The sequence below is a fragment of the Thunnus thynnus genome, chromosome 23 (genome assembly GCF_963924715.1).
Source record: "Thunnus thynnus chromosome 23, fThuThy2.1, whole genome shotgun sequence".
Taxonomy (NCBI): domain Eukaryota; kingdom Metazoa; phylum Chordata; class Actinopteri; order Scombriformes; family Scombridae; genus Thunnus; species Thunnus thynnus.
The window spans coordinates 17,675,615-17,689,404 of NC_089539.1; the positions used below are offsets into that span (position 1 = coordinate 17,675,615).

The window sequence follows — 13,790 nt, forward strand, 5'->3', positions numbered from 1 at the left end:
TTAGCATGCTAAGATTTTCTAATTAGCATTAAAAACAAAGTACAGGGGATGATATGAATGTCATTAGTTTCTCAGATATTTTATCATAAACTAAAGTTTAGGACAGGTGGTGTCAAAAGAAAAGTTAGGGGATCACCAAAGCCAAGTCAGGATACATCATCTAGGAACCATGAATGTATAAAAAATCAGCGGCAATCCATCCAATTATTATTGAGATTTTTCAGTCTAGACCAAAGTGGTTTCATTCCATCTCTAGATGAGCTAGTGTGTCGTAGTGTGAGGTTTGCTGACCAATCAGTGACATTTACACAAATTGCAGGAAATAAAATAGAAGCTCACCCTTTCCCCCTTCATCCACACCACCCTGGGTGTTGGTTCTCCAGTGATGGGGATTTCCAAGCGAAGTTTATTTCCTGCTACAATTGTCACGGTGTTGTCTGGGAAGTTCAAGCTGTCCAAGTGCAGCCTTGGAGGATCTGCAGAAAATTAAATTACATCATGAAAAATATTAAATTATGTTGTTTTCTCAGCATGATGTTAAGAAAAAGCTCCATTCCAGTGAAATATAGTTTGCATACCAATGACATGAACTTTGGCACACAGGGTCTGTGAATATCCCTCTGGTACAAAAGTGTAATCTCCTGAATCATGAAGGGAGCAGGCCTCAATTTCAAGTCGGTGAACCCTGAAAAACCAAAATGGTGCTAGTTAGCAGTTGTGTGAATTGGTTTTGACTGAAGAGTTTCAATCAAGAGAAGACATACTTATTTCTGTGTATGATATTGATGCGGTCATTGGGCTGGATCAGCTGTCCATTCCTGTACCAACGGCCTGGGACATTGCCTGGGTAGATCTCACAGTGCAGCTTGAGGGGTTGACCCAGCAACACCGTCATATCCTGAAGGTCCTGGTAGATCTTCAGTGGTTTCACTAATTAAAAGTTGAAAATGGTGTAGAATCGAATAGAGCAAATTATCATTACTAATCACTTTGAAAAGCATGTGATTAATGCAAAAATCATGAAAAAGGCTGAGATGCTACATACAGTCAACCTGTACGTGAGCCTCAGATGTTCCACCAGTAGCCATGATGGAGTATGTCCCAGTGTCCTCCCGTGAGGCGTCATCAATCACCAAGAAGTGTTTGGTTCCCTCACACTTCACTCGGTATCGGGAACGCACTCCTGTTGGAACCTCAACACCGTTCTTCATCCTAAAGGATTAAGAAGCATTTAAAACACTCACACTCCTCTTTGGTAAATGAGCAGCAAACAACTTAAAAGTGCTAAACATCATGTTCACAAACATAAATGTATCATTGTTGCATCAGCATAGTACGGTATAGGGAACAAATGAGACTACTGTCAAGATAATTTGTAGCTTTTACTTAAGCTTGGTGTCATAGTTAGTGCCAGTATTCCTTAAAACTAGGACTACATTTCCCACAATCCCCAGGGCATCCTATCTGTTTTGTGTTGGTAAACCAGTAGCTTCTTCTTTTATTGCAGCATAAATCATCTGTCAAATATGACTTGGTGACACACAACATAAAATGAACTGTGAAGATTGATAGAGGCTCTAAATTTGTTTCAGTGTAGCCTCATGTGCTGACAGATTATATGTAATACTTAATACTACTTATATTCATGGCACCTATAAATGGATCTTTTTATAATCTTACCATTTGACTTGAGCACCCTCCTCTGACACCTCGCACTCCAGCTCAATCCTCTCATTCACTGTGGTCTTCACAGGCTCAATACCTTTAACTATCTTAACTGGCAACTCTGCAGACAAGAAGACAAGAAGGTAACAGAAGCTGAAGAGGGACTGAATGGACATCTTATGTCCTTAGAAGTTGTATCAAAGTTAACAGTTTATAGAGATACCTTTGACAAACAACTCCGTGCTGCACTTCTCGTCTCCTGCAGCTACAGAGTAGGCTGCATCATCATTCATGGAACAGTTGTTGATGACCATAATCCTTTGTGTGCCCTTATGCTCAAAAATATACCTAAACAGGAAGTCCAGTAGTTACATCACTGGTTAGCAAAAGAAATTGCAGCTATGAATGATCACTTAGACTATATCAATAATAGCAAATATAGTATTCTAATAGAAAACAATATTATTCCAAGATGTTAAATGAAAGAAAGAGACGGATTATTCATCATTCAAAAGCCAAACTCAACACACATTAAGTTCAAACCCAGAGGTCATACTGTACTAGACAAAGTGATGGTTTCACACCAACAGTGACATGGAGAAGGGAAAACCGACTGGACGGATGGACTTACTTCCTTTGACTTAAGGTCAGCAGTTGAGCCAGAATGGGGCCGGAGCACAGGAAGTAATTAAGGCAGACAGGAAGGAGCATCATGATATGACAGACAGATAAACAAACAGACAAACAGACATAGACAGAGAGACGTCATGCCTGAAGGGGTACAGTATGTGGCCGGCAATAGTGTTACAACAAAGCAGACGATCAAAAGAGAGCGACAGTGTCTTCGAAACGGGGGGCCCTGGAGAAAAAAAGCCACAGGAGACCAAACCAGAAAACAGCAATAACCTCCCAGATGGCTTTAACTTTGCATGGCTTTGAACAGGATCTTCAGCTAATTTAAGATCAAGCATATCTAGTTTACAACACTGCAAGTCTGGAATCATGCTAATGTCTATTTTAGGATTGTATAAACAAACCTGTTTTATTGCTGAATCATTGACTCTCAATCTGGTATTACTATAGTGTATACAGTGCAGAATGCTGACGATGCTATTGCAGAGAGCTGCTATTATTAGCCTTATAAGCAAAGACCAATAAGGTACCCTATCACGAGATATAAAAAGTTTTATCAATTTTTAGACATATAAGATGAGGGAAATGTTTTATTTACCTTGAGTCGTTCAGTTAAAATTGCCTTAATTCATTTCTTGGCCACTTACAGGAGTGGAAACGAGCCTCAAACAGTGACATAATCTTTCTAGTTAATAGGCAAACTTATAAGCTAACAGGTGCTTATTTACACACCCAGCTGATACAGAGCAACGTAAGCATTTATTTGGAGTCATGTTTCTTTTTTTTTTTTTGCTCTCCACCAACTGCTGGGAGAAATAGCTGTCTCCTTATTAGCTAAATCTCTCACTATGTTCACCAGCTAGTCGCTAACTTTGTCTCTCTGCTGTTTGGTGCTGAGCAGGTAGTTTACAGTGGGTTTATCAGAGTTTGGTTTTTTTTGCCAAAAACAACTTCCTGCTTCTGGAAATGACGGTGAGAGTGAACCAAAAAAGCTGAAAGACACTAAAATGCGAGTTGGGTTTGTCACTTAGAGCAACATATTTTATATGAGCCACTTCATCCATTGTTGATATAAAAATATGAATTATGACAGCTTTACAGTTTTAGCATTAAGAAAAAAGCACCGGCTACGGAACTGGTGCAATAATTTACCGACTACTGATACGGAACAGGATTCTGTGCCAGTGGTCCACAGGCTGCTGGTCCAGACTGTTTTTCCGTGCCAATAATAGTTTGTTCTATCGGTACCGAATGGGTTTCTGGAATTTATTGCCGGACCTCTTGTAGACCACTAACCGGACAATTTTTACCATCACGTCAGGCATTTTAGTGCCATTAAATGGGACATTTTTTACCGTCATGTTAGACATTTTAGTGCTGTTAAACATAATCATGAAGCCTATATAATAATTGTTTTGTTTTATGGGGAGGTTGCACTCTCTCTCTTGCTAAAGATCTTTTTGATGCTATTTGTCTAATTCAAAGCCAGACTTGGTTAAAGACCTGTGAAGGAGGTACCACCTTTTTCTTGTACAAAGAAGGACATGTACAGTAGTTCATGGCAATTAAACACAACAATTCATTCATCATTTACACCCAAATGTAGCTCTGGGGCCATTTACATATATACCCCTACAAATTCATAATATTCCTAATATGTGTGTGTGATCTGTGGAAAATAATATGAGCCACATTCAAGTCGGGAGTACGTTATTTGTTCACTGGACATCAGCTTGCAATGGTTCACAGTACAATGGTAAGGGCTGGTTGTACATGATATAGAGAACAGTGTTTCTTGTAAAGCCAATATTATGTTTTAGTATATTTCTATTCTAGGTTGATGTGGTATATGATGTGCTTTTGAGCTTAAAGTAAATTAGTGAAAAGACTACAAAAACCAAATTTATCTGTGTGTGCTTTAAACTATGTGAACCATTGTGCTTTAGAGAAGTGACAAAATGAAAACATGTAATACCAGACGACTGGTAAAGCAAACAAATGAAGTACATTTTCTTTTATAAAATGCATTTTCATTTGTGCAGAGTTGAAGGGGGGACAGTCGTAGAAGATACACCAAAGAAAAATGTCATTACATACTTGGGACTGGGCCTGATTTCCTGTCCGTTCTTGTACCACTTCAGTTCAACTGTGGGGTCGGCCAGATCCACCACCAAGCGGATCTTTCCACCCTTATCAACCTGATATGCAGGTTCCAGCTTCTTTGCAAAAGCTTTGAAAAGACAAGAAAAAGGTTACGTCAGAGGTCACTGATCAAGTTTCCCTTGTGGCCAGACATAAAGATTGACATCACCTATTGAGTATTGTTACAATGCACCTATACCAAAGGTGCACATCTAACATTTGGAAAACAGCGACTTACCTTCGCTCTTCTTTATCTCCTTAGGAATCTTCTTCATCCTCCTCAGCAGGCCCCTCAGATCTGTGATGCCATATTTAAAGGCAATCGTCTCGTATTCGTCAGGTCGGGCATTCTTCAGGATCTCCCACACATCCACCTCTGGGGTCTCTTCCTGCTGTTTAGGCTCCCTAGTGGTGCCAGATACGAGGGGAGGGTGTGAGGGTAGAAGTCATAGGCTAGTGTTCGCAACGTGTCCTGAGGAACTACTCATTAACCTCAAGGAAAGGATAGGATAGGGAGCCTAGAGGCAATGGCATGAGTAGGAGATCTCCCTTTGGGTCTCAGAAAGTCAAACATATACTGTACAATGACAGTTTATTTTACTTGGATTAAAGTTTTCTTTCCTGCTCTGGCTTTTTTGGTTTGCGTAATCTATTGCCTCACAGAGTATTCCTCAGGACATGTCACACAAAGGGATGGGCATAGTGAGCTGTCTACATCTCTGTTGACATCGGCCCTGGAGTCAAATGTTAAGTGTGATTTGGAGGCAGAACTATTAACACAAAACACAGAGATGTTCTCTAATTTGCTCAGACGTTGAGATGGGTTAATTGTACCTGCATGTTTTATGTGTTTATCAGGATTTAACTGAAATGTTCAAGACAGATCCATTGAACAAGAATAAGAAAGACTGATCAAGGAAATGTCATAAAATGGGATCGTTATAGTTATACAGATAATTCCTCCACATCTAGTCTGCCATAGTACAAAATAGATTTATCTATCCAATATCCAAAAACAGATAGCTTGTGGTTTTCTAGTGGTTTTCTAAGTTTTGATGACAAATTATATTGTTTGCATTGATTTACAAATTAACAATATTTTTCACAATTTATACCTCTCACTTGATGCATTGACATACATGCTTGGTACATGAAGTATGTCAAAAAACTGACAAGAAGAAGAACTACAAACAACACAAAAACCAATTAATTAACAAGGCTCAAATGCTTTGTTAATTAAAAGTGAAGGTAAAGGTTTGAGCTATTGTTTTGAAAATTACTATAAATGTGAGAAATTTTGAGTACAATGAGTACGAATAATTTACTTTACTGTTTTATTTCTTGAACATGCATGGTTGCCATGGAATCCATAAGAATATGGGTAAAACGGCTCTTTAAGGTTAGTAGCGTGCATCTGGAGATGAATGAGGAAATATTAAAGGGGAATTCAATTAATGAGGAAGTTTGGGTTTGGTTCTTTTAGTCTGGACACTGTTACTGTACAAGAATTGAGAGTAAGTGCGGGAGATGCAACAAGAATGTTATAGGATTAAAGTAGTACACAGGAGCAGAAACAGATCAATATATTTTCGTTTTTGTGGGACTAAAAGCTGTGTCATTCAACACACTAATGCTTTTTTTGTGTGGTAATGTTTATATGCAGCATGCAGCAAGGATTTAGGGAAAACCTGCAAAAAAGATTTTTCTTAATGAGCACATCTTTCATTTTGCTCTCATGAACTGGCCCATCCCTTTGTTTGGTGTTTCTTTGAGTGATCACTTCAGAGATGCTCCGACATTGTTAGACGATAGACATATGTATCGGAGATGGTTAAATTTGTGAGATCCAAGTTAATAAACACTTCTCCCTGGCCATGAGTGTATACATTAGTTTGAATAAAGAACATTCAATCAGCCCTTTCTTTCTTTGACATTTTCCCAAATGTCCGAAAGGTTGGAGGTGAATAGCAGAAAATATTATTCCATTCTTTGCTTGAGTTTCTCATCTGTTTATTTTCAGGCGCAGTTTATTTTCAGGCAATTTCTAAATTGAAATAAAATGACAATGTAGCGATAACACTATTTTACAGCATCATTTCTCCATGGCCCACTAGCACATCATTAATGATCCAAAATGGTGCTCTTTGCCTCATATAGGTGGACTTTGACTTCATGACTTGATGAAGAGCAGTCACCCAGAGTGTTTATGATGCAAGGCCCATTTCCATCATTACAGATTGCTGACAGAGCAGTTAGGAATGCTGCCTTCAAATGAAGTGTTACCGTACTACAGTAGGCCAACACTCTTGCTTGTCCAATTCCTAGAGCTACATGTCATGCTGGGGACTCTACAGGATTACAGTACTCACCCGCAGTAAGGTCTAATCGTTTTAATACCTATGGTTTTCTCTCTACTAACCTTTGATCTCTGAATATGTAGGGGAGAAGAAGAGACAAGCCCAAAATAAATGTATAATTTCGCCGGTGAACTGTGTCACTGCCATCATGGTGTTTATTTTGAGCCACCACAGTAGTTTTGGTATAGCATAATATATCATCTGTAGCCACTCATACAGCAGCCTAATACAAATTTATGACAGATTTAAAAGAAAGAGAAAAGAAGCACATCCAAAAAAAAAAGGGCTTAAAAATACTGAAAAGGGACAGAATCCACTCAGGGTCGGGATGTGATTCTCACCTACGTTTAAGGAGACCACTAAAGTCAAGCTCCCCTGCATCTTCTTGTCCTTCACTGCTGTTGTTAACAAGGAGAGATTAATAAAGATTTAATTAGAGATGAAACAGTTACAGGCACTAGAAAACAATGCTAAAAGAGCAACACAAAGCAAATGCTCTGACTTCAATCGATGTATTAGATCTGAGCTAACACACGATTGGTGCTTACACAAAACCCCCCTTTTTTTGGGGTCTTTTTCAGATAAAGGCTTGAAATAAGGTGGTTTGTGTAAGACACATCAAGACCTGTCCCAGGTAATATTGCCACAGTGTTGCTGCAATGTTGAAGCAACATTACTGAGCAGTAACATTGTGATAATGCAATCAAACTGGGATGCTTTGTATTGCTTTCCAGGCACATTGTTTGGAGGGAGACTTAAAATGCAAGAGTTGGCCTTTAACTACGTAAACACATCGAGACGGCTGGTTGATTTGTAATTACCTTTGAGAAAGGTTAATGACATTATTACAACCATCTAGTCACACTTACATGTAATACAATAATATTACTTAAAGGTGAAATGTTCATAATTGTATCTCATGTAACGGTGCTTCTTCTTTTCTTCACATTTCAGGAGCATTTATGAGTATTAATAATTTTCCAGAGATCCTGTTCCCTGAAATAAATACTTTGGTTTGTTCATGTGAAAAGAAAAAAAGGAAATATTTTTGCAATTTATTATGGTTGCTGTTGACTCCTTCACAATATCAACATGTCTTGTAGTTGCATCACTCTACTTTCATTACCTTCTTTTGAAAGCTGATCGAATATCAAGAGTCTGTGAGCTCTGTTCAGCTGTAAGACAGTAATGACACAAAATTATATTTTTATGCTTGTCTGCATTTTGTGATCCTTCTAATGGACATACAAAAATGAACAGCATGCGCTTCGACAAACCTTTAACTTCCAAGTCAAAGGAGCAGCTGTCAAACTTGTCCTTGTAGTTGACCTCGCACCTGTAATTTCCAGCATAATTCTCTTTGGCCTTAATGATGTGCATCTCAAATGTGTGGATCTGCCAAAGGTGATACACACAGCAAGAATTGGTATAGCAGCACCATTAGCATGTACGGTGGTGCTCACATTGGTGGCAGTGGGCGGTGGGTAGTTGCTTTGGTGTACCTTGGTTACACGGTCAAAGGTCTCTTTCAGCTGTAAGTGCTTCCCTGTCTTGCTGGCCAGATCCATCCATTTTCCTTTAAACCACTTGACAGTGGGTTTGCGGAGAAGATCTTTGGCCTCCACTTTGGCAACAAAGGTGATGTCTCCACCTTTGGATATGCAGAAAATGCAATATGACCACAGAGAGCTGTGCACCCAATCTATAAGCCATTAAACTCACAATGAACGCTGAATTAATAAATGATACTACATATTATAGAAGTACTATACTCTCAAAATGCCTCTTTAAAGAGGACATAAAATGCAGGTCTGTATTTACAGCTCAAGTTCCTTATTTATCTTCTACTGGCTCTTTATGCAGCCCCTCAGTTCAGCCTCTGTCTGAAACAGGCAGTTTTAGCCCCTGCCTCTTTAAGACCCCCTTCCCAATGAGCCCACTCTGCTCTGATTGGCCAGCTTCCTGAGCTGCCCCTTAGCAAACTTCCAGCGGCTCCAGATGCCACGTTAACACACAATAGTAGTGGGACTTCACTTCTTTTTCTCACTCCTTACTCAAAATGGAATCTTCTCAAATACATCTGTACATGTTCGAGCCCAAATCCCTTTCAAAATATGAGTGGACAACGTGAACAACAAAGGCTTCCGACGGATGGCCATTTGTGGGCATGTGCGAACAATCTGATGTCACCACAAGGAGGAAGTAGGGGTAACATTGCAAACGGAGCGTTCATAGTAGGCTGAAGCCCTGACTTTCGACTTGCAGGGAACATTTCTACATATGTTTGACAAAACAAGTTTTGGAACCTTGACCATGTTTAAGATAGAAATCCGACATCATAACAGTATAAAAATAAGAGAAACTCACAAAAAGTATCATTATTTAACGTTTGAAAGAAGAATGACATAATCTTCCTCTTACAAATGAAGAGTTAAATTCATAAGAAATAAAACCTTTGCTCAATTCAATACACTCAGGGTTTCACTGCTTCGGCCTTACTTGGTCTGGTATGACCAGTAGCTTATGGTGGCTATAGTTAGCAAACTTTATATAAATATTGCTGAGTAAGTTGCTGATCTTAAGGCCTACAGTGGTCGCTGTTCAGCAAAAGTTAATCACAGTATTTTCGTTTTAAGGCTTATCAGAAGAAGTACAAATACGGATGGTTTGGCTGTCCACCATCCTCATGTAAATACTGTTACCAATATCTAAAATTTCCATGTTCAACTCCTCTTTAACTTCTTTTTTATTAAGCTGTCACTCACCCAGTTGAACAGTGCCACTTTGGGGTTTCTCTATCAGCAGGATGGACAGTGGTGGGTTGTCAACAGGCTTTTCCAGTTCCTCTGGGGCCTGGCCCTCTCCCAGAGACCACACTGGTCATTTAGGAGAGACACATAACACAGAGCTCCGAATGCCATTTTGGAAGGAATAATAAATCAATACAGTTACGGGAATTCAAGCACCCACCTTCCATTTTTCATCTGAACATTTTAGGCTTACCAGAGGAGTTACACAGACAGACAGACATACAGTTCTCACATTTCCTCACTTTCAACCATCATATCTCATACAGCAGCAGTAATTAAGCTCTTTGCAACATGGAAAGCATGGAACAGACAATATGAAAAACAGAGCAAAAGGCATCTAATTTCCTTTAAAAGCCACAGGTAAAAACATTTCAGCAAATGATAAGCATTATGAAATGCACATTAATTGGCTTTCTAAATTCTTTATTTTCCTGATGCAGGTCTGAACATTGATAAATCACATAGTTGTTATCCAGATGTTGTAAAAGTTGTTATGGTCTGTGTTGGTTCCTGGACGGAGATCTTTCTCGACACTTGATGCAAGTTCACTATTAACAAAATTGACTTTTTATTGACTTTCTCCGAGCGCAAACGAAAAAGATCAAATTTACCAATAGCCCCATAATGTCCAACAAGCTGCAAGGATGACAAAATGAGCATTTCTCATATTGCACGTAGCCTTTGACCAAATGATCCTGGATTATGCAAAGCTACTGGAATGGCTCCAACTGAGCAACTATTTAGGAAAAGAATCAAACTGGTTGAGCCACATTCTGATCTTCTCAGTATTGGTTTCCTCTTGAAGTGAATTAAAACATCATTGGTACACTGTACTAACCATAAAAGTCTTTTTTTTTACTACCACTTAATTACCTGAGTCTTTTCTCCCCATGGCTGGCACGCTATCATCTAAACAAAAACAAAGAGAAATTTACAGCATATTGTAAGGAATAGTACTGTAAAGTCCACTGAGGCAAGCACACACTCATGGAAATTAAAACCAACAAGCAATTAATGACTTGCAAGCATTGACTTTAGGAATTCTGAACAGTCTTTTAACTCCAAACTGACAAAAAAAAACCTATATTTTGAATACTGATTGAATAGGGGCTGCTGATTGAATGTTTTATGTAATATACAGCTGCGTCATGATCAGAATTCCAAACGTATTCACATAAATGGCAATTTATTTGCTCAGAAAACGAAAAAAGATCATAGTTACATCCTAAAAGTCTAATTAAGAATAAAAAGTGCATTAACAGGTGTATGTTAATACTTCCAAACACGCCAAAGCATCTAGAGTAAACATGTCTCCAACATGTTTCCTACATTCAGACAGTTGGTCATTGTCATTTAGAGCTACCAGTTTGGTCAGAGGTATTGAAATGGTGGTAGGATTTAACAGAGGGATCTTACTAGGCAGCTCAATTGAGAGTTTCTTGAGTGAATTGGCATCTTCTGTGAAAAAAAGCACAGTTATCATTGAAATTAATCAGGATAAACTCAACTACTTGGGATTGTTTGATGAATATTGTGTCTACACCAGTGTGATAATTGGGTGAGCATGGATTTGACCCTGTTGCCTACCATTAAAATGTTTAGGCAAGCGACTGTGAGCTGCTCTTTACTGGAAAACCATGTTAACCATGACTTCCATGAAGCCTTTTTTCTTGTAAAACCAAAATGCTTGAAACCACCTACAATTAAAAATAAATATCACCACTGTGTGGCTCGTATAGCACATTTTCAAAAACATATGCGGACAAGCTACACACAAGAGAAATTTATGCTTTATCAGACGTTTTTCGAGTATGTTTTGGTTTTACAAGGCAAAACGCCTCAAGAAGAAAATCTGGTTAACCCCCGCAGACAGCTGCTTTATTAAGCTTTTTAATGAGAAGCATCCAGGATTGTCCCTCATGCAGTCCCAAATGGTGACATATCTCTAACAAAGTGAAATGAACATGTAAGCAAGATAATTTTGAATGGTCTGACATTTTGGTAAATTCACTTATTTGCTACCTTGCTAGTAAGATGAGAAGAACAACATCAAATTACGTATGCTCAGTACATAGCATGAAGAATATTGCAGGGAAGTTAGCTTAGTTCTGTCAAAGGCACCTTCCAACAACCAAAACTGTTATTTACATATTCTTTGCATGTATATAATGTGTAGAAATAGAAAATGAGGCATCGCAGTTTAGCTAGTTACCTCACATATAGGGAGATATTTCTGACCAACAACTATTAGGCCCAAAAATTTTAGTGAAGTTGCTGACCTTAAACCTTTTTATCAGCTCTGAACAAAACCTATCTGACACTTGGATACATTGGCAACTAGCTTGCTAGCTAACAAGATAAAACGTAACACTAACTAAGACCATTTTGGAGTCGTTGGAAGTTAAGCTAGTCGGGGTAAGCTAGGCTAAATATATCACAGAGGTAGGTTTGGACACAAAGAGAGGAAACTGATGTTGATACTTTGAAAACAATTAAGTGAATTTACAAAATGTCACAGTATTTCACAAAAAATAAATAGATTAAGTGTACCAACATAAAAGGGAATCAATACTATGCTTATCTCATGGCACAGAAGAGATGTTTAACTAGCTATTCGTTAGCATGATCTGTTCTCTTACTATAGCCAGAAATCAGAACAAAATTCACTGATGTAAGATTAATAGAGAGCCGAAGTGAAACAGGAACTTCTGAGTTTTGTTCCAGAGTCAGTCCTTCAAGGATTTTGCTGAGTTTTTTTGCGGTTATTGTGGCCAAAAATGCTTCTATGTGATCTTATCACAGTAAAATTGCGAAATTTGGAAAAATTGCAAGCAGAGGAAAAAAACGTGATTTTTTAAAAACTACTACCAATGAAGAGTTATATGTGCCGTAATCACTTCCTTTGATAAAAAGCATACTACATAGCACAGGGACAACTATATTTCAGTGCTAATTTTAATTTTTTTTTTTCTGTGAATATGAGAACCATGGGCTCAAAGTTATATAATTATGTACTTAAGTTCCATTTATGAGCCTTTATTAAATAAACTTTTATCTTAACATTAGCACCAAATAAAATCAGTCAAAAATGCTATTAGAATAAATTAATTAACATAAAAATATTTCCTCATTTTTATGTTTGAGGTGGATTATGTCCATCTTTGCTGTCTGAACTACACATCAACTTATGTTCTTCTGACTGACTGAATGCAAACCTCCTTTGGGAACATATGGGAATTGTTTTGCACGGTCAATGGCAGTAATTTTTGTCGGCAGGTGAGATTTGTTCATCTTCCACCTGAATGCGCGTCTAGATCCTTGCTGAATGCATGTTTTCATGATGTAAGTAACCATTACGTAAAATGTGACAATTGGTCCAAATCACAAGTGATCTGTAGATTTAGTTGCATTAATTATAGTGTTTGCAAAATCGCACTGACTTTTGTAATAATGGAAATAATTAAAAATCCAGGCTTGGAACATAACCTCAACAGTAATAACAGCTGTGTGGATGTTTTTACACAGCAGAGATAACCGCTAAAATGAATGAATGTTAAAATTACATTAGAAGAGAGTGGTGCTGAATTTTATTGATATAGACAAGTTACAATAACATAAGTACCAGCATTGCTGTGCTTTTCTTGGCTGCTGTAGTTCTTTATATGCTCACAATATTGTTGTTTAACTTTGTTAAAATCACGTATCTAAGTAAGTGCTATAGTGAAAGCCAAATTAGCTCAGAATACGGAAAGTAGACACCAAGAACATGCTTTATTTTTCAGAAACACTGATGAAAGAAAATACTGAATGAGGACTTGCATTGAGTTATGGAGGCTAGTGGAACAGAGGTTATCATGGATGTAGCGTCACGACTTCGGCTCTCTGTTTATTTCTGAAGGCTGGAGCTTATTTGCCTGAGGGAACTCATGCAATATAATATCAAAATAGAATATTCAAAAGCTTAAATTTAGCTGCATTCCCTTTTAATAGATACAGTTAAAAAGGTTTTAACAACAGTAATGTGCATGTGTATATTAAAATTCATTTACATATACATCATAAGCATCCATGTATTTATTTTTTATGCATAATATATACATGTAAAATATCATTGTCACATCCATACCTTTATTTGAGATCATTAAATAAAGGTTGGTGTGCTTGTAGGAATTATGCTGTAGTA

General features: G+C 37.9%; 1 protein-coding gene across 7 annotated transcripts in view; it reads right to left on the reverse strand.

Annotated features, from left to right (window-relative positions):
* mybpc1 (myosin binding protein C1) overlaps positions 1–13,790 on the reverse strand; it is a 34,087-nt gene that overhangs the window by 9,764 nt on the left and 10,533 nt on the right. For 4 of the 7 annotated variants that reach the window (XM_067581656.1, XM_067581660.1, XM_067581658.1 and 1 more), the window contains 16 exons: positions 11,024–11,065; positions 10,481–10,516; positions 9,563–9,673; positions 8,300–8,448; positions 8,075–8,192; positions 7,924–7,972; positions 7,139–7,195; positions 4,679–4,845; positions 4,396–4,528; positions 2,297–2,305; positions 1,889–2,013; positions 1,681–1,786; positions 1,046–1,212; positions 765–930; positions 579–685; positions 340–476 (listed from right to left, as the gene is read on the reverse strand). In XM_067581656.1, coding sequence (XP_067437757.1) covers positions 340–476; positions 579–685; positions 765–930; positions 1,046–1,212; positions 1,681–1,786; positions 1,889–2,013; positions 2,297–2,305; positions 4,396–4,528; positions 4,679–4,845; positions 7,139–7,195; positions 7,924–7,972; positions 8,075–8,192; positions 8,300–8,448; positions 9,563–9,673; positions 10,481–10,516; positions 11,024–11,065 — 1,679 coding nt within the window. The remainder of the gene's footprint in view (positions 1–339; positions 477–578; positions 686–764; positions 931–1,045; positions 1,213–1,680; positions 1,787–1,888; positions 2,014–2,296; positions 2,306–4,395; positions 4,529–4,678; positions 4,846–7,138; positions 7,196–7,923; positions 7,973–8,074; positions 8,193–8,299; positions 8,449–9,562; positions 9,674–10,480; positions 10,517–11,023; positions 11,066–13,790) is intronic. The other 3 variants (XM_067581659.1, XM_067581657.1, XM_067581662.1) reach the window with 3 other exon arrangements.